This window comes from Mytilus trossulus, chromosome 8, assembly GCF_036588685.1.
Source record: "Mytilus trossulus isolate FHL-02 chromosome 8, PNRI_Mtr1.1.1.hap1, whole genome shotgun sequence".
Lineage (NCBI taxonomy): Eukaryota > Metazoa > Mollusca > Bivalvia > Mytilida > Mytilidae > Mytilus > Mytilus trossulus.
The window spans coordinates 36,537,979-36,559,268 of record NC_086380.1 but is presented as its reverse complement, the minus strand read 5'-3'; the positions used below and the strand labels follow the sequence as shown (position 1 = coordinate 36,559,268).

Sequence of the window (21,290 nt, the reverse complement as noted above, 5' to 3'; positions counted from 1 at the left end):
TCAAATGAAAACAGAAGGAGAAGGCAATAATGAAATAATTGAAAACATTTAAAGGTCGGTACGAATACGGCTATGGCTATACTAATAGACACCATTCTTTTAGGAATGATTGTATTTATGGTACAAGTGTTGGGCCCGCTGTTGTCAGTTATGTCTTTAATTTAAAAAATAAAATGATTTTGAATGATTGTCGACAAGACACAGTTGTAGCCTTGGTAATATAGGATTTAAAGAGTTAGAGTTATACCATTGTATCTTCCCTCTCTTTTTATTATTGGCAGCTATCTCCGAGAAAATATTCAGTCTGGTTTACGGAGGCGCAGTGATAAGTAAATAAATGTTGAAATAAGTTTTAATAACTTTATTTTTGATAAAGACATGTCAGCAGTATTGGATCCTATTCTCCGCATCCTGAAGGTCCAGCACTGAAAATATACATGAAATACATATATGAGTAATACATTTGTTTACACATGTTAACCTTGACTCTGAGTTCTATACACTGTAAGTTGTCTTGTTCGTTTTCCTCAAAATAGTTTGTTGTGTATCTTACTTTTATTTAGCTGATGTGCTTTTTAAGCCATGTCATTGTTAGTTTTCGATCTATACGTTTGACTCTACATCTGGTCTCATTCCCAACTTTTATAAGGTTTGCTGTGTAATATGCTTCCTATTGTTAAGTCTTTTCAGGAGACATATTTAAGCACATTGTACTAAAATATTTAACTCAAGTATTTTAATGGGTTTTAATTGACACTATTATGGCTTGAGTTTCAAAAAAATATTAAGAACTTTAAACTTCATAAACAGTCGCAGCCCAATCTTGAGTGTAGTTCCCTCCTCCAGCGCATAATAATCTTTCTTATATGAGAACATGTTTTTGCTCTCATTTGTTGACATTTCCTAGTTTTGCCGTGCACATGTAGCAGACACTATTTAAAAATCGATATATGGCCGACGTTTTCTTAATTCGGTAATGTAGCTAGTTCTGAAGTTGATCTATTGAATCAATAAATGTTGTTTTTAAATTATTTACTAGAATTGTGGTTTAAGATTAAAAGACTTTAAATAAATATCACGATGTTGTAAAATTGCCAATGAGACAACTACTAGTATCTGGCAAATTCCAGATGAATTTGGTTTAAAATACTATAGGAAACAATTAGACTTCAACAGTTTACAAATTTAAACTCAATAGTCAGTTATAAAAGGTTCCTGTATGACAAAATGTAAAATTTAAATGGATAAACCAACGAAATGATTTATTACAAAACCATAAATGACCAACAAATATGACAGACATCAATCCACGAAAACAGTGTAAAATAGTCTTCTGACTTCTAACAGACACATACATAATATGTCACCGTTAGGATGCTAGAGTTCGCTCAAACATCATAGGTTCCACGACAGTAATGTAACAGCATTTAATCATGATAATAAAACAAAAACTATACACATTGTGTTTAGTTGAGGAATGAATTCGAACATTATCTTACTTGGTTTCTACAATCAAACCTGCTTAAAAGACCAAATGCATTAAGCAAAATCATGCGTTGTAATTAGTTATCAAAGGTACCATGATTATAATGTAAGAAATTTTTGTTTTAGATCCCTCTGTAGTACATTTTATATTGATAACACCTGAGTCAAAAGACCACCTGTCTTAAGATTCAACATTTCTTTGTTTCCCTTAAATGGTCTCTCAAAAAACAGGTTACAGTGTATATAAATGAGAATTATTTTATTTTTATTGCGATGTTCATGTTTCTTTCATGCAGTATCACCGAGATAAGTTAATGAATTACCTTTTTTCACAGACGAAGAAGTGCTTTGTTAAACATTCCCTATCATTCCAATGAAGTTTCCCATCATTGTACATGTGCGTTGACATACAATGCTCATAAGAACGACCATTCGGCTCTCCGGGTCCCCAATCAGTAAAATCCAAGTCGGTGAGGCTAGTTTTCCAGATGTATCGTCGTTTAGCGTTCAAAGTATTTGCACCAAGCCAAACCTCTAGATCAGCTAAAGAAAATATGCAAGAATAAATAAAAGTCCACGTTAGTTATTTTCAAACTGGTTATTAATTGAGAGAACTACATTCACTGCACATTAAAAAAGTTATTCTCGAGGGCATCAACGTGATTGCCAATAAAGAAATGAAAATGCATTAACAAACATAACATCAAAAAGTAAAATCACAAAAATACTGAACTCAGAGGAAAATCTAATCGGAATGTCCATAATCAACAATCCCTTTTCGCAGGTCAATTCAATAGGATACTTGTACTTCGAGTGTAGATTTTATTAGGAAATCATGTTTTGTTCTTCGAATCGATCATCATCAAATATTGAAAAGAGGGACGAAAGATACAAAAGGGACAGTCAAACAAACTGACAACGCCATGACTAAAAATGAAAAAGACAAACAGACAAACGACAGTACACATGACAAAACATAGAAAACTAAAGAATAAACAACACAAACCCCACCAAAAACTAGGGTGATCTCAGGTGCTCCGGTAGTGATTCCATGGTAAAAATTGAGAATGTAATTAGGTGATGTTTCAAAGAGGCAACATCCCGAGCAACGACAAATAATGGTCTTCAACACAGCCAAACAAATTCAAACCCCGAGGCGGACTTTTAGCTTCCCTTTAAACAAAATGTGAACTAGCTCAGTGCAAATGGATGTCACGCTAAACTCTTGATATTTTCGAGAGCAAAAAACATAATTTTCGATTCAAGTTTATCAAGAAACTTAGCATATACATTTGTTAACTGTCTGTGTTTTGAAGCGTAGCTTTATGTAAGTGTCCCAGTTCTAGCTAGATTATAATCTGATACAGAACTGTGGATTCATTTATATTCGTGAGTCTTTATTTGTTGAGATGGAGGAACACTTTTATTTTCGTGGACATTTGATTTTGTGCTTTGCAAAGGTCTGCAAAAAACCTGATAGAAAATCTGTAATTCGTTGAACTTTTATTTTTCTCGATTCATTTGTATCTGCGAAATCTACGAATATTGGATTCCAACGAAAGATAACGAGTCCACAGCGATGACTCACAAATAACTTACTGTCATCGATTGTTGGCTTTGGAAGGATACTCATCAAAAAGTTGTTTTCTTGAGCTGTTTTAATTTCAGCCAAATACGCATCGAGGTTGTCTTTGCAGTAAAACTGAAAACAAAAGATATTCTCAATTTGAGGTATATTTCATTTTTATTCAACTTGGTCTTTTTTCTGTGTTTGTGTATCAATGAATCATTCCTATTGCCTTAGACGATATACCTCGAAGAGTTTGTTGCAGTTCCATTAGGTCATTTGTGCATAAAGGGGCATCGTCACTTCCTTTCCATGTTGAGCGAGTGGTTGATAAAATTTGATTCATTATTGCATGAATTATTCGGCAAATTAAATTATTTCGATTTGTAAGCAGCAGTGCTATACTAACAGAATTGTGATTTGGTACAAACATTATTTCTATTTTATCCTGCATAATGACGATCACGACGGCGCTTGAACATTTAAATTGTAGAATTAAAGGCGGTCTCCTCTATCTGGTAAATGTCTTAATACATGTAATAGAGGGGCGCATAATGCACGAATTTTTCTGCTGAAGAACACAACTCGAAAGTGTCTTATTAACCTCTTACACCAGTTTGTAAATGCATGACTGTGTTTATATAGCTCGTTCCATAGATGCACTATCAATTATTCTATAGACGACCTCAGTTTACTTATACTTAATGAAATATAATTTATATTGATAGAATATAACAAAAGAAAGACGAAAACGAAAACTACATACTATGTTAAGAGATGAAATAATCATAAGAAACTATGTATACAAATATGATCGTATTAATAATATATGAAAAAAAGAAGGGGCACTTTAAACATAAGAAATAAAATAAATGAATAGATACGACAACGTCATATGACGGCTAACAAATAAACAAACCTACAAGCAAACAAATTGTAACAATAGACATACAATTTCGTAGTGATTTACTATACCTTTGCCCCATACCAATTTTCCTTTGTGTATTTGATTAGATAACACGAATCTTCAAATTTTTGCCAGCCATGTGTCCAATAGGCCCATCCTGATGGATTTCAATAAAATGAAGTTAAAATGTTAAAAATATTATAATTTAAACACCACAGACATGATTGAATGCTTACATGGTAGACCGAACTGATTAGTATTAACAAATGTACAGGTTAAGGATTAAAGATGCATTGTGTTCAAACATTTAAATTCAACTAAAAAACGTAACCTTAAAAGAAAAGATATTATATGATTGCCAAATGAGACAACTCTCCTCAAGAGACAAAATCATACAGTTATTACATTTTTTTTAACAGTTATAGATCGCCTAAAATCTTGTCTGTTTACAATTTCTCTTATTTTTGTTTGTAACGTAAACAAGCAATCTTATTATAGACATTTCAAATCTTATATCATATAATACCGATATTTGCTAGACAATTATCATTATATAGATGTCATAGCATAGTTGTTCGAAATTATACATCATTAACCTTAATGTGTGTAAGTTATATGTTTTATAGTAATTAGGATTATACTACAATGTTGACTGATGTGCCTCACCTTTTGACATTTTTACTTATTATGAATGTGGGCTTTGCTCACACATCACTTTCAATATAATTGAATTTTGTCATACAGGTATAAGTTGTACCAAGATATAACAACAGGTGTTATCCACCACGTTCGACATTAATATAGCATGTATTGAATAATTCATATGACAGTTAAGATTGTGATAATGCTATAAGGGACTTATTCGGTAAATGAAAGTTATAGCTTAGTTTTACACTATAAACAGAAATAAGATGAGAGGTTTTTTTTGGCGGGGGTGCACGTGCGAAGTGAGAGACGGTCCACCTCCGTTGACTATCGTATATCTCTTATAGTTTTTACGACCTATTTACATATTTTCTAGATTGAAAAGGTGTCCTATTTCAGCGGCACGATCAATCACTTTATGTATAGAAAGTAGCCCAAATCCCCCACCCGAGTCCATATGTCGAGATATACTTTACAATGTCATCTTACCTGGGGTGCTTGCTCCTTCTGCAAAAAAATATGTATACAGGCATCATATCATTAATTTTAGTGGATTTGAATTCCTTGACGTCATTACAATATTGATTATTTGACTAGAAATGATATCATTTAGATTGATAAGCACTACCATTCTTGAATTACTGACATGCCATAAAATTTTCTTAAATACCTATATATCGTTGGAAAATATCATTTTCATTAAGTCAAACAAAACTTCTACTGTACAAATGCTTAACATTTCAAAAATTTCGACCAGAGGTAATTAATGTTTAAATGTATGTAAAACTTTAGCAGAATGTTTTAAAATTGACAAATTAATTGATGCAGAATATTTTATAAAGAGGTTAATTATATAATTGAATGGGACACACAACAAACACATATATTCATATGTGTCAATTTTGTCCCAAAAAGTTGTACTGTGTCGTGTTTTTTTTAAATAAAAAAAAAAGGAATGAGAGACATCAACATCTTCTACAAAGCAGTGATTAAAAATGAAATTAAGTCCAGTTAGAACAAAGCACTTGTGATTCCCTTGTTATTTGTTTTATTCACAGTAATATCATTGTATAATAAGTTCTTTCGCGGATGAAAAATTACACAATAAAGGGACAACAGAATATACGAAATTCTGGCCATTATTATTTTGGTGGATTTTTAATTCTAAGATATTTTAATGAATACAGAAATGGTTACAATGGTTACAGTTAAAACATCATTGTCACTCAAACAAGTGTCTATTTCACATGTTGTAATGATTGAATATTCAATCTACGTTATATGGACATCTTATTTATTGATCATATTTTAATTTGATACAGTTAATCTATAGAATTACCAGTAACAAAAAAGGAAGGAAGGCCAAAAAAGAAAAAGGAAAATAAGCGTATACCACATACCACAAAAAGGAATATCGCAAGTTTCCCATTCTGTATCATCGTCAGTTGTATAACACCAAGGTCCAAATGGGTCACTATCAGGGTTTCGACAATAATTATGCTGATCTGCCAACAGCCTTTGTGTGTCCAGAGTCATATTGGAATCTGTGTTTGACCAATCTTTGCATTTCAGTCCATTTTCTGTTGAATTTATCGTTCCAGTATAATCTATACCCTCCAAATTGTCCCTACATTCTTTTGCTTTATTGGAAAACCAATGAAATCAGTATGCGTTAGATTTTGTGTTTCTTTGTTATATATTTGTTTGCTTCTGTTGGTGATTAAGATTATAACTGATGTTGCCTGCTGTATTCATAATTTGACATTTTTACCTGTTATGTTCCATTGTTCTATCTGTTTGTTTTATTCAAAAATCGTTGTCAATACAATGAGATGATATGCCACTTATATAAGTGGGAGTTTCAGCTAGCTATTAAACCAGTTTTGCCTGTACATTCTCAGGAATATGATAGTTGTTTAACATTCGTTTGGTGTGTTTATCTTTTAATTTTACCAATTGATTACGGTCTTTTCATTTTCAATTTTCCTCGGAGTTTTGTATTTTTTTAATTTATTTTTAAGTATCATAAGATAATACATATGGATTCCTTAGCATGCTGTCACTTATGTGTTTGAATATTAAAAGTAAGGTTATATATATACACACAGACATTACCGAAAGGAAGACAAACGGTTTATAAAAAACCAAGACACATATACAGGTACAATGTATTTAATACATGTCAATGTAACAACTGACCGTTAATCACTCGACATCAACTAATTATGTAATTTGTACCTCAATGCTATTAAAATTGAATATCATGGCATTCTTATAAATCGTTCTTATCAAAATCATACCTGCCACTTTTACGGCCAAAATACCAAGAACCAATATTTCACAGAAGAGTGTCGAAAACGCCATCATGCTCTACAAAACAGTGAAATTGTTTTTCTTTAATATCAACTTGAATCAGAGTGCAGATTTATTGAAATTAAATAACTGTCATTAAGGTGACAAATATTTCATACGTATTTTATATACTAGTAACTGTTTTACAGAGTGTATGGTTCATGTGGGTAGCGTCAAAGTATTTAGTCCGCATCTTTACCGCAAAGAAGACACATTTGTAGGTACTACCCCTTACTGTACATTTCTTTATTGTTAATAGGTCCATCACAAAACCATATAGTTTTGACGCGAACAGCCTTCCTTGGTTAAAAAGATAAACATTAGAACACATCATATTAAGAACTAGGCAATACGTTATTTGTGCAACACATACACAGGAGATAAATTACTTGTGCATTTTAAGAATCACTGAAATACACATCATCGGCAGTTAAATGGCAGTAAAATGTTATATCTTAAAAGATAAAACAGAATGTTTTTAATCATTTGCAAATAAACACTTTATGCCTACCTGAGTCCTCCTATAGTCTTCGTTGCTGCTTGAACTTAACTCTCATGGTGCTGTTTTATATATGTACTGCGTAACGAATCAGCAAATTTCCAAAAGGTTAGCAATCAATTGTAATTGTGTTAAACGTGGCGGCGTGATGTTTGTTCAAATAGCTACTATCTTTTCTTTTTTTTAAATTATAACAATATTACAATAGATATTATCTTAATGTATTTTGAATATTATACATTTTGATAAAATCTTATAATGCCTAACTGTCTCACTTATGAACCCAGTAAATGTACAGACGCACGATTCTGCAATTTATTTTGATAACTTCACCAACTATATTTTCTACAATTGCGGTAACTGACATTTAAAATTTATGTCAAATTAAACTTAACATTAAACATTAAAATTAAGTTTGAAATATAAGCATCAATTCACTTTTTTAATACATTGTAATAGGCTTTTAAAACAAAATAAATGTATTTTTATCTAAATTGTGCAGTTTGCATTCTCGTAGAGAAATAGTGTAGTATTATCTAAAAGTTTAATAGTATCATGACATCATACAATGATTCAACCTTGAAATTGTTATGTTTTATGTTATTTCCACATAGACAGAAATATCAAAGTCAATCCTTAAAAGCATTTTTACACACAAAAATCCCAGATGTAACAGTTTTATTTATTTCAAAATAGTAATATTCGCTGGAAGACTGTTATTCTGACCAGTTAACCTATACCGTTGTTATTAAACAAATGAATGCAGACTTAAAGACCAAACAGCCTATTCATTTCTAAAAGTGATTTTTCTTTAAAATTTTGTGTGAAGGTATTTCATGATTTGAGGAACAAAATATGATTAAAAAAATTGGGGGTCACCGACTTAGTTTTGTCACTATAGCAACCTCAGTTTCGTGTTTTCCCGAATATTAGCATAAATTTGTCACTAAAGCAACCTAAGTTTCGTGTTTTCCCGAATATTAGCATAAATTTGTCACTATAGCAACCTCAGTTTCGTGTTTTCCCAAATATTAGCATAAATTTGCTTGTTATCTAAACTCTCAAAAAAATCCTTCATATCAAACCTACAAGCATAATTCTTGTTTCACGTTAAACAGTAGATTTGTGTCTATCAAATACAGGTTTAAGAGTTTAAGACTCATATTGTTTTGATCTTTAAATATATGATTTATTTCATTCCCGTCAAAAATAAAACGTAAAGATGAATAACGTTTTCAATATTAAAAAATATCAACCAGTGATTTCTTCATAAAAATTTCAAGAAGGAAAGTGCCATGTGTAATTTCAAAATAAAGCCAAAAGAAGTGTATGTCACCGACCTTTCAAAAAAGTTATCAGTGATTTTCATGTTTTTTTCTATTTCGTTTTGCAGAAAAGAGTTGTCTTTCTTCATAAAAAAAAAAGTAAAAACACAAAAATACTAAACTCCGAGGAAAATTCAAAAAGGAAAGTCCCATTGCATCTGACGTCATAGTACATTCTTTCCTTGCTGGCGCACTATTTGAAAAAAATCGCTTATTGGACGTTTGGAACAAACATTCAAATTTCCAAGAATAACAACTACATGTATATTCACCTACTTTATTATCCGGTAATACAAGATATTAAATGTATGTATCGCATCAGATCTTATGATGATGTTGCCGCACAATATTTAAAACCTTCGGTAACACCATCCGTCGGAATGGAAAATTGTTTGAAATAACATTTCACTCCGCTTTTATTATGAAATAGATATAGGAAGATGTGGTGTGAGTGCCAATGAGACAACTCTCCATCCAAATAACAATTTAAAAATTAAACCATTATAGGTTAAAGTACGGCCTTCAACAAGGAACCAACGGTCTAATCTATATAAACAAAACGAGAAACGAGAAACACGTATATATTACATAAACAAACGACAACTACTGTACATCAGATTCCTGACTTAGGACAGGTGCAAACATTTGAAAGTCTGTTTTTGTCCTTGGTCCCTAATTAGCAAAATAATTGATTTTTTACAACAAAAAAAGAAAGATTGCACTGGCTAACTTACAGAGTATTTGGCTATATTAGACTTGATGTGTGAATACAGTGTATAAAGACAAAACAAGTGACATTGGTAAATGGCTATCCCAAATGATTGACAATTCATAACATTTGTACAACTGGCTAACGGAAGAGGTCTATGATGATAAATGAAAAATAACATTCACCAGTAACTTACATGTACCTATAATTTGCCTGTAAAAAAATCAGGGCAAATAAAAAATATATCGGCGCAAATGAAAGAAAAAATCGGTGCAAATGAAATGCAGATCGGCGCAAATGCAGAACGCCGATCAAAATATAATTATACAAAATATACAAACAAGCTTATTAAAGTGTTGACCTACATACATTAGGAAATTAGTTGTACGCTTCAGTGAGATCAGGCGAAATGTTTATCATTTCTCCTTAAGACAATTTGAAATAAAATAAATGACAAACGACAATGACCTTTTGTCATAATTTTATTTGTTCTATAAGATTTTGTCAAATAAGCAGTGTAAATTTTTTTTAACTTCATTGCAAGATCGGACATTATTTTACGAGAATCATCCAGACATCAGTTTCGTGCATACGTTGCCAGTATGTCAAAACTTCTAGGAATAATTGTTTATCGGCCTAACCTTCTGAATACTCAATTTTGGAAATATTAGAAAAATTGACATTATAATTTGAAGGATTATATCATAAGGAACATGTGTACTAAGTTTTTTAAGTTACTTCATCAAAAACTACCTTGACAAAATCATTTAACCAAAAACTTAAACCTGAAGCGGAACAGACGGACGAACGGACGCACAGAAATAAAATGCTAATAATTTGGACATAACAATAACTTTCGCCTATCTAATTAACATGTATACAATCGGCGCAAACGAAAGCCTAAATCTTCGCAAGTGAAAGATAAACAAGAATGTGTCCATAGTACACGACTGCCTCACTCGCACTATCATTTTCTGTGTTTAGTGGACCGTGAAAATGGGGTAAAAACTCTAATTTGGCATTTAAATTAAAAAGATCATATCACAGGTAACATGTATACTAAGTTTCAAGTTGATTGGACTTCAACTTCATCAAAAACTACCTTGACCAAGAACTTAAACCAGAAATTTGCACTATCATTTTCTATGTTCAGTGAACCGTTAAATTGGGATCAAAACACTAATTGGGCATTAGAATTAAAAAGATCATATCATAGGGCACATGTGTACTGAGTTTCAAGTTGATTGGACTTCAACTTCATCAAAAACTACCTTGACCAAAAAACTTCGGAAGCGGGACGAACGGACGGAAGGACAGACGGAAGGACGAACTGACGCACATACCAGAAAACATAATGCCCCTCTACTATCGTAGGTGGGGCATAAAAAAGATGAAATGCCGATCGGCGCAAAAATAAGACAAAATCTACGCATGTGAAAGAATAAAAAATAAATTAAATGCAGTTCGGCGCAAATGCTAAAAGTCTAGATCAAAATTTACATTTTATTATTTTTCATTTGAACGAAGGTTAAATGTACATGTAGTGTAGTATCTTTTGTGTCCATTTGTGTTCAATTTCCACAAGATATCAGCTCGACACTTTATTCCTCTTTTCTTGGGAGACGTATTTTTAAGCGTACACCATGTTGGAATCCGTGAAAAACGCGAAATAGGACGTTACAATTTGACGTTCTTTCATTGCTAGAAACAACGACATAGAGCTTTTATGTCACTACCAAGTTGCGTTAGTTGATGCGCATAAACAATAGGCTGTTTTGGTCTTTAAGTATAATTTACAAAACTATTAACCGAAACTATTTTTGCACATCAATTTCATCCAGGGTTCATAGATTTCAGATAAATGTAATGCCTTACATGTCAAAACGTATGAACTAGAAAAAGAAACAATAAACACGGCTTTGTCCGCCTCATTTTAAGAATTACATATCAAATTTGACATCAGCGGTCAACTCAGTACCACAATCTATGACAAATGAGACGAATTTGATTTTGTAATTATTTATTTTCCCAACTTAAGCGTCAATATATCAACTTCACCTGCATAATTGCAACTCATTTGACAAGCGATAGCTTGCAGCTACTACTCTAAGACTTTATTCAACATCTCATAAGCAGACATTTGATGAACCAGGGCTATGTCAAAAAACGTGTTGTCTTTTTTTGTAAAAAAAAAAGAAAACCAATCAAGACCTAGTTGATATATAATCCGTATCATGTTCACAAATAATTGATGATGACCTTGACCTGTATATTCTACGTACTGACCTATTTTATCATATTAATTACATGCTATAGTGTTCTTTTATATTTGTCATTGTCTATCATTAACCTAACAAATCTATTTTATTATATTTGCATGGCTCAGTATCTATATATGGGGCCATTGTGCTATTGCATGTGTTATGGTAATTTTATTGTGTTTTTTTCTTCAATTTTCATTTCGTTTTATGTGTATCGATTTTTTATATTCCATTTTTTTTTCGACAGTTTTTTTATTTCATATCCCTCATAGGGGCATTATGTTTTACGCTCTAAGCGAACGTTCGTTCTTTCGTCTATTCGTCTGTCCCATTCTTCGGGTTAAAGTTTTTGGTCAAGGTAGTTTGTTGAAGTGGAACTGAAAACGTGGTACACATGTTTCGTAGGAGATGAGCTTTCTAATGTTAGTGCCAAATTTAAGTTTTGATCCCAATTTCAAAGTCAATAGAAAGTATGAAATGATTATGATAGTGACCGCTTCAGGTTTAAGTTTTTTGTCAGAGTAGTTTACTATGAAGTTAAACTCCGACCGAGCTGAAACTTACTACACATGTTCCCTATAATATATTTTTTCTTCTTCATTTAAATGTCAAATTAGAGTTGTTTTGACCCCAATTACACTGTCCATAGAAAATTATAGTGCGAATAATGCATTCGTGATCTATAGACACATTTTTTGTTATAGTGATAAAAACAAAACGTTGTAAAACCAGGTTTAACCCACCATTTTCCTCATAAGTAAACGCATCTACCAAGTCATTAACATGCAAATGATTTCCTTTCGTTTCGTGTGTCTAAGCTTTTAAATTTGGCATTTGATTAGGGACTTTCGTTTGAATTTTCCTTGGAGGTCTTTTTTTTTATTTTACTTTGTAAAGGCATGGCTAATTTTTATAACAATGAAAAACACAATTTTCTGGTAAAAACCGATAAAATTGATATATTGAACTCTTTCTATTTGTCAAATGACTTTCAAAAAGAGACACAAATAATACATCTTCTTTATTCATGAAATTTACATATAATTTTTTGATACGCAATACATATTTTTATTTTATATAACAGTGAATACATAGGTCACTCCTAAGTTATTATAACAATAACTAGGAATTGGTATTTCTAATGTCTTCTTCCATTTACCATTTACTTCCAACTCGTCCATTACAGATATTAAAGACTGCTCATATTGCGGCTCACCGTAGTTTGCTCTCTTGGTTATTACAATTTTACCATCTGAAAAATATCATGTTAAACTTCATTCAGTTAATTATGTTTGACAAAGAATTAACAAAAAGAGTCATATATGCAGATACAAAGCTGGTAACTATTTAAGGAGGAAGACCTAGGTTAAGGGAAATAACTCTTAAAATCATGAGCACGCTTGTGTCAACCATGTTCATCAATATATACTAAGCTTCTAGGTTTCAAATCTTCTTCAGGTAAATGCCTAAACTACATTGATGAGACTTGGCTTTTACAAACGCAGAACTGATTTGAAGAGTTATCTCCCTGAACCAATGTATTCCCCCTTAAGCAACATAAATGATTGCACTGTGACAAGAAGACAGCATCCATAATGTAAAGAACTGATCACTTTTAGTCCAGCGTGCGTTTGTTAACAATAGAAGTGCCTTATCTGTCAGGATTTACATTGTACCATTGAGTTAAAGACACACTAATACTTAATTAAGTGCACATAAACGTGGTTTTTTTACTTAACTATATAGAAAACTAAAATCGTGCACACATCATCAAATAAAAGTTAGTATATTGAATATTCCCTACTTGTATGTTACGCACTTTTTTTTATTGTGTATGTTTACCATATGCAATAATATATAACTGTATGTTCAATAGCTTTATTGGTCCTAACATGTTTAAATTATACCTTTCTTCGTAAACCGTAAACTTCATTCAGGGTATCAGTAGGAAGATGTCCGGGTACAAAACATCCATATGTTAAAACACAATCAAAGCAACCTAAAAATGTAAATACATCTCTTACATATAACCAAAAACTGAATGTAATACAATGCATTACCGAGCCTTTTGTTCATAGCTTACAATCCCTCAAATCCCTTATAAATTGATAGACAGATCTAAAAAAAAAAAAAAAAAAAAAAACATAAGAAAAAACTCAAATGTCCATCATGTCGCGCTCTTCTCGTTGCAAATTCTGTTAAAAATATTTTTATTTTTAATAATACAATTTTGCACTTGTGATCATTAAAAAATGTCGAGTCGGCTAAAGTGATCATTAAAAGATGTCAAGTCGGTTAAAGTTATAGGTCCGAGTAGGACTAAAAATCACACAGGTAAGGTAAAGGGGTATATCAAAAGAATGTTTATGCTGATTAATTTTACCGTGCTCAGTCTAACAAATTTACGTTATTTTGGTCTCTTTGCTGAAGGCAGAAAGAAAGCGCTTTTTCGTTAACGTTTGTTAAAATATTTATTCAAAATTGTAAAACTTTTACAACAATACTGTTTGGTCCTGTTAGCTCATATTTATAGCGGATATATTTATAATACACGATATAAAGCTGACCTATATATGTACAAAACATAATAAGAACAAAATCGTCTACATATTAGACACGTTAGAAGGTAGCCATTGTCATAAAAAACAATCGTTTCTTAATACTGAAAAATTTACAAATCAAACAACGTAATTGAAGATTGATTTTTGTCGATGTTGTAGCAAGCAACACCAACAGAAATATCCATACTAATCTACAGTATAGTCCAAAATACAACTGAAGAAAGCTATTTTAGTTGTAACGTCCTGCACATGTATTTTAGTTGTTATTTTAATAATGTTTAAAAAATGTAAAATGTAGTAGCATTTTGTTTAGAACACGGCTTTGTTTACAGAGCAATCAAAGAACAGAATGTAATCTAATACCTTTGACATCTGGTATTGCATCGTTTGTCAGGTAACAGTTGTAACAGTTTCTGTACAAATTTCTTTTCCTCGCTAGATTTAACATCCCAATTGAAGGTTCCAGGGCATCAATTTTGCTGAATCCATATTTGCGAAGCTATAATTAAATATTTGAAAAGTTATTATGATAAAAAGAAGAAATAATCTCTATCTTCACTTTCTTAAAAGGATTAAATTAAAATCTTTAGAAACACGAAATACAAGATACATTTACAGGCAATTGGATTGAATGTGTATCGTAATTGTTATAAAACACCATGCAAGAACATAACATTTCGGGTCTTCCATTTGATTAGGGACCTTCCGTTTTGAATTTTCCTCGGAGTTCAGTAATCTTGTGATTTTACTTTTTCAACTTTTATTGCGTATTTTTATTTTTATTTTGTGTTTTTTTTTGTTTTAAAAATGTGCCACATATTTTATTGTATACTTTGATGTTGCTTTGGCAAATGTGGTTTTTTCCACACTGGTGTTAAAATGATAATCGTAACTGGAATTACGACGATCCCTATATGGCGACGGCAAAAAATAGGTAAAATCTTTTCAGTTATTTTTCTCAAATGTAGCCTGTGTTTGTCATTATTTACTCAGCTGCAAGGTTTTTCTTTACCATTACGTCATACATGAATCGTAACGATGCACTAAAATTGTCAAAGCTTTTAGAAAATTGCCGTTTAAAAAATTCGGGATGATAATCGTAACTCGATGACATTTTTCTTGTTTGATAATCGTAATTTCTTTATCGGATAATAGTAACTGAAAAATAATAAATGTGTCTTCCAGCATTTGAATTTCAGGATCCCTTCTAGTTGGTCTCGCTGCATCCTTACTTTCATAGCATTTTGTGATAAATCTCCAGATCCTTGACCAAAGTTTAGCATCAAAATGTCCACGAATGTATGTGATAATGTCTGATGTGTAACAAATAAAATCCAATTCTTCAACAGTAAATGTTTAGCGGCCATTTGGCTTAGCACCTGGGTTGTGTAATAAACAGGAATTTCATATAATGCGTCAGTTTTATACTTCTATCCGGGCATGGGACATTTTAACACGAACGCAACTTCATTATTGTCGGTATTGACACCAGTCCCATCGCCACTTATTATCGCTTGTGTGTCTCCGAAAGGAAGAGTAATACAACCGTCCTGTTTGTAAAGGTGGTCTGAGAAATACACCGGCATACATTTTCCAATAATGGACTCAAGGCATTAATTTCTTGAGCTGTTCCATATTCGAAGAGTGAGGATAAATGATCAGATATTTGTTGTTCAACTCCCTTGTAATTTTTATCATAATGATTCTGATGTTCTTTTAAAGTGTCCAGACCAAGCGCGCTCTTAATATTGCACTGCCTGTAACTCTACTTCCATTTCGCAGTTGATGCCACGCATTACATCTTTGTTCAATGATCGTTTAATTTCGGTGCAACGGTTCATTCAACTTTATTCCGTCTTTTAAGCATTTATAATTATCTTGTCTGTTTAACTTTACAGTGGATTTACTTCCTTGAATATATAATTGTGTGAGGTACCATTCAAACATGATGCAGCGTATCCTAATTTATCAATACCATCAATAAACTATAATACACAGGTCCACATGAACTGTTAGTCGGAAAGGATTTCCCAGTCATAACGGGGACATATCATATTGCTTTCCTTTCCGTTATAGCTATGATATCGCCCTTAACTGGTACACCTAGTTTATGCGTAGGAAGGCCTCAGACTTACAAAGTTTACTATTATTACAAAAAATTATGTTTATCTTTTTATAGATGCAATGATTTTTTTTGTCTCAATAAATAAAAATGATGACCATAAACACTTACCTTGATACAGCTGTCGTGGATCCTGTTGTTCACTATGTTAGAATATGCATGAAATGTGATACGCTATCGGGTTTATATACGGCATGACTTAACCATTTAATCGTGGGGGTATATAGCAATGTAAATCAGATTAAAAACAAATAGTATGAGGTATACTTTCAGTATATGTTCATAAATAATAATTGTTTCGATGTTTAATAACTGATATTTAATAAATAGTTCAATGTTAACCAAGATAAATAATAATAAAAATAGAAAATTGCAACACCTTACACCCCTTAAATTGGATTCGTCAATTTTTCTACGCACAGTATACGTTGAACCACCATACTGAACAGACGTGTTTTAGGCTCCTTAGTGTAATATGATAATTAATATATATCTAGTTATCCCCCCTGAAAGTATTTACTCAATATTCTTAATGAGAAATATTTTTTTTGGCATAACGGACAGAAATATTCAAATAGATAATTCATAAATTATGTTTACCAAAGTAATGTTATAATCCGTATATCAATACTGTTATTTACACGTTTACATGTATGTCCCATAAGGATTAATCAGATAAGTCGAAAATCAATAATGACTCATGTTCCCAAAAGGATTAACCAGATAAGCCGAAAATCAATAATGATCAAGAAAATCATTTACACAATTAAAGAATGAGAATTGTATAAGTATTTCATGGTTTATTAATTATAAGTGAATGGAAAAAAATAATATTAAATAAATTAGTTAATTTAATTACGTTACGGAGAGTTGCCCAAATTTTATTTTGCCTGTTATAAGGGCGACTACCACTTTAATGCCCGACATCTTGTTATCTTTAAAAAAAAAAAGTCGCTGCCTACTACATACCATATATACATACTACTATAGTAAATTGTGTAAAATTTCCCTCCACACAGTTGCCCATGCAAAGTAAAGGCAACTTTTTACCTGAAAAGACAGGAATGACTACTAACATTATTCACGTGTAATAATTTGCACTTTATAAAAGTTAACATCAAATTTAAATAAAAAAGCACATTATATCTAAGTTAATATATAATATGACATGGTACGTGTACTTCTTAGATGTGTATAATTCCAACAGTTTAAAGTAAGTTTTTTTCAGTATATTGAGGTTATTTTTTTTCTCGGATAAGGTTAATATTACTTTCTTAACTTTTCCTGGAGGTCTGATGGATGTGCTGCATATTTACGTAAAAGAAGACTAGAGTTAAGCACATCTGTGACTGTAGTTTGTCATGTGGAAGCCATCTTAAAATACACCGTAAGTTATGTCTATCATGTGTGTTTATCTTTTTTTATTCTAGCGTAACTGATGGGTCTTTTGTATACGAAACGCGCGTCTGGCTCAACAATTACATTTCAATCCTGGTATCTACAATGAGTTTATTTATCCCTTGTTCTATCTTGTTGGCACGGCTTCTTTTAAAAACTGTGTGTAGTGACAGAGTCAGGACAGTCATTTATCTGCAAATACCCCATCTGAGTACTATCAACTCTTGTCACTGCCATAGTCTGTTTCATGTACATTTTGATGACCTCCAAACAGTCTTATATCTAATAAATGCCACGTTATGTCTTTATTACATTATCAAGTGCTTTTGTTTACTTTAAATTCAGAAATTATTGCTTGCATTTATTATTGCGATTTTGTCAGTTTAGACTAAAATGCGATTTTAAGTTTTACGATTTTAAGAAAAATCCTGTTTAATTCATATAAAATATTTCAAAATGCGAGATAACATTATCTGTCGCATTTTTCGCCATTATAAAAACCTCGCAATAATTTCTGAATTTACGGTACTTAAATATGTATTCTGCTTATATACCTTATAATGACTATATTTGTTGGTTAACACTAGATATTCAAAGGGCTTAATTTTTGGTCCATAATTCATCGTGTACTGTGTTACAAGCTTGAATAAAGTTGATTAGGAAAGATGTTGGCCGTCTTATGACAGTTATATTTGATGTTGAGTGGCGTTAGAGACAGTGCAGAAGAGTATGCCAAAATGTTGCAGAAGCATGTGTTTGAATCCCGCAGTGATTATAACAAAAATAGAAAACAACTCTTCGGAAATACAAAATAAACAAAGTGCAATTTTCATTTCGCCACGCATAACCATATTAAGACAATTAACATAAAAGGCAGTTTTGCATCTGCATGTGTAGTATGACTAATAGTATATCTACAATATATTTAATGTTTGATTTGCAATAAAACAAAAGTCATCATAAAATACTGTGCTATATGCTTCCTATTTTATGTCTTTTCATGAGACAAACAGCTGACTATGCGGTATGGGCTTTGTTCATTGTTGAAGTCCGTACGGGGACCTATAGTTGTTAAAGTATGTGTCATTTTAGTCACTTGTGGACAATTGTTTCACTGGCAATCTTAATTTTCATATTGAGGGCGTTGTACTAATGCATTTAACTCAAGTGGTTTAATGGATTTTAATTGACACTTGTATGGCTTGAATTTCAAAAAAGGTTAAGAATTATGAACTTATTAAACAGTCGCAGTTGAATTTTCAGCCCTAAATAAATCTTTTAGAGAACATGCTTTTGTTCTCATATACTCATTTGCTAACAGTTATTTGTTTTGTCGTGCTGATCAATGTAGCAGCCACTATTGACAAATCGATATATGCCCGACTTTTCCATAATGTTTTAATGAATAAAATTGAGAATGGAAATAGGGAATGTGTCAAAGAGACAACAACCCGACCATAGAAAAAAACAACAGCAGAAGGTCACCAACAGGTCTTCAATGTAGCGAGAAATTGCCGCACCCGGAGGCGTCCTTCAGCTGGCCCCTAAACAAATATATACTAGTTCAGTGACAATGAACGCCATACTAATTTCCAAATTGTACACAAGAAACTAAAATTAAAATAATACAAGACTAACAAAGGCCAGAGGCTCCTGAATTGGGACAGGCGCAAAAATGCGGCGGGGTTAAACATGTTTGTGAGATCTCAACCCTCCCCCTATACCTCTAGCCAATGTAGAAAAGTAAACGAATAACAATACATACATTAAAATTCAGTTGAAGAGAAGTCCGAGTCTGATGTCAGAAGATGTAACCAAAGAAAATAAACAAAATGACAATAATACATAAATAACAACAGACTGCTAGCAGTTAACTGACATGTCAGCTCCAGACTTCAATTAAACTGACTGAAAGATTATGATTTCATCATATGTACATCAGGCACAATCCTTCCCGTTAGGGGTTTAGTATCATACCATCATAACATATATGAGAAGAACATAACCCGTGTTATGCCAACAACTTTTTTTATAAATGTGTTTAGTTCCGATGCAAAGACCCTATAAGTGAATCAATATCAACGCCAAAATATGCAATCTTTAATGACCTGACAACAGTATCGTAACTATATCCCTTCTTAATAAGTCTATTCAAAGGTTTTGTTAGTTTCTGAGGTGAATACTGACACCTTTGTGCTTTATAAAGAATATTTCCATAAAAAATGGATGTGAAATACCTGTACGTATAAAAAGTCTGCATGTTGGGCTATATTTACGAATGATGTCCTTATACCGATGATAAAATTTTGTAAATGTTTTGACTAGTTTGTGATATCGAAAACCCTGGTGTAATAATTTTTCAGTAATACACAAATTTCTCTCGTTAAAATCTAAAACATTGTTACATACACGAGCGAATCGTACAAGTTGAGATATCTAAACACCGTAAGATGGTGACAAAGGAACGTCACCATCTAAAAATGGATAATTAACAATAGGAAATGAAAAATCATCTCTTTTATCATAAATTTTAGTATTCAACTTTCCGTTAGTGATATTAATATCGAGATCGAGGAAAGGGCAGTGGTCATTGTTAGTATTAGCTTTATTTAAAGTAAGTTCAACAGGATAAATTTCTGTAATATACATACTGAAGTCGTCATTATTGAGAGCCAAAATATCATCCAAATATCTAAAAGTATTATTAAATTTGATTATCAGATGTTGTTTCGATGGGTCTCTGCTTATTTTTGTCATAGATTGTAACTCAGTTTATCTATTAAATAAATAAAAGATGTTTTTAAATTATTATCTAAAACTTTGGTTTAAACTTCAAATACTCTAAATAAATTATATGATGTTTCATACATGCCAATAAGACAACTATCTGGCAAATTCCAAATTCAAAATGCCACAAAAGCATGTAATAAAATTGCGCAGAAGGAATAACAAAAATGTGCTACACTGAACACAATATACAAAGGTACTTTGACTTAGTTGTTAAATCAGTATATAAATTTAGATTAATGCATTTATCCCCATCCATATCAAATTTAATATGTGGATCAAAAACCGCATGCTGTAAACATAAAGACGCTACGTAAACTGACACTCAAATGAAAACAGAAGGAGAAGGCAATAACGAAATAATTTGAAACATTTAATGGTCGGTACGAATACGGCTATGGCTATACTAATAGACATCATTTTTTTAGGAATGATTGTATTTATGGTACAAGTGTTGGGCCCACTGTTGTCAGTTATGTCTTTAATTTAAAAATAAAATGATTTTGAATGATTGTCGACAATACACAATTGTAGCCTTGGTAATATATGATTTAAAGATTTAGAGTTATACCATTGTATCTGTTCTCTCTTTTTTTATTCTTGGAAGTTATCTTCGAGAAAATATTCAGTCTGGTTTACGCAGGCGCATTGATAAGTAAATAAATATTTAAA

The 21,290-nt window shown here is 31.9% G+C and overlaps 1 protein-coding gene across 1 annotated transcript; it reads right to left on the bottom strand.

The window, feature by feature from the left end:
- Positions 1-346: 346 nt before the first annotated feature.
- LOC134680906 (perlucin-like) lies at positions 347-16,579 on the bottom strand. Its single transcript, XM_063540200.1, has 8 exons — positions 16,545-16,579; positions 6,905-6,974; positions 6,005-6,244; positions 5,094-5,111; positions 4,028-4,116; positions 3,085-3,187; positions 1,809-2,028; positions 347-425 (listed from the first exon to the last, which is right to left on the bottom strand). Exons 2-8 carry the CDS (start codon positions 6,969-6,971, stop codon positions 398-400), a joined length of 765 nt encoding a protein of 254 aa, XP_063396270.1. The 5' UTR covers positions 6,972-6,974; positions 16,545-16,579; the 3' UTR covers positions 347-397.
- Between the last annotated feature and the right edge of the window lie 4,711 nt (positions 16,580-21,290).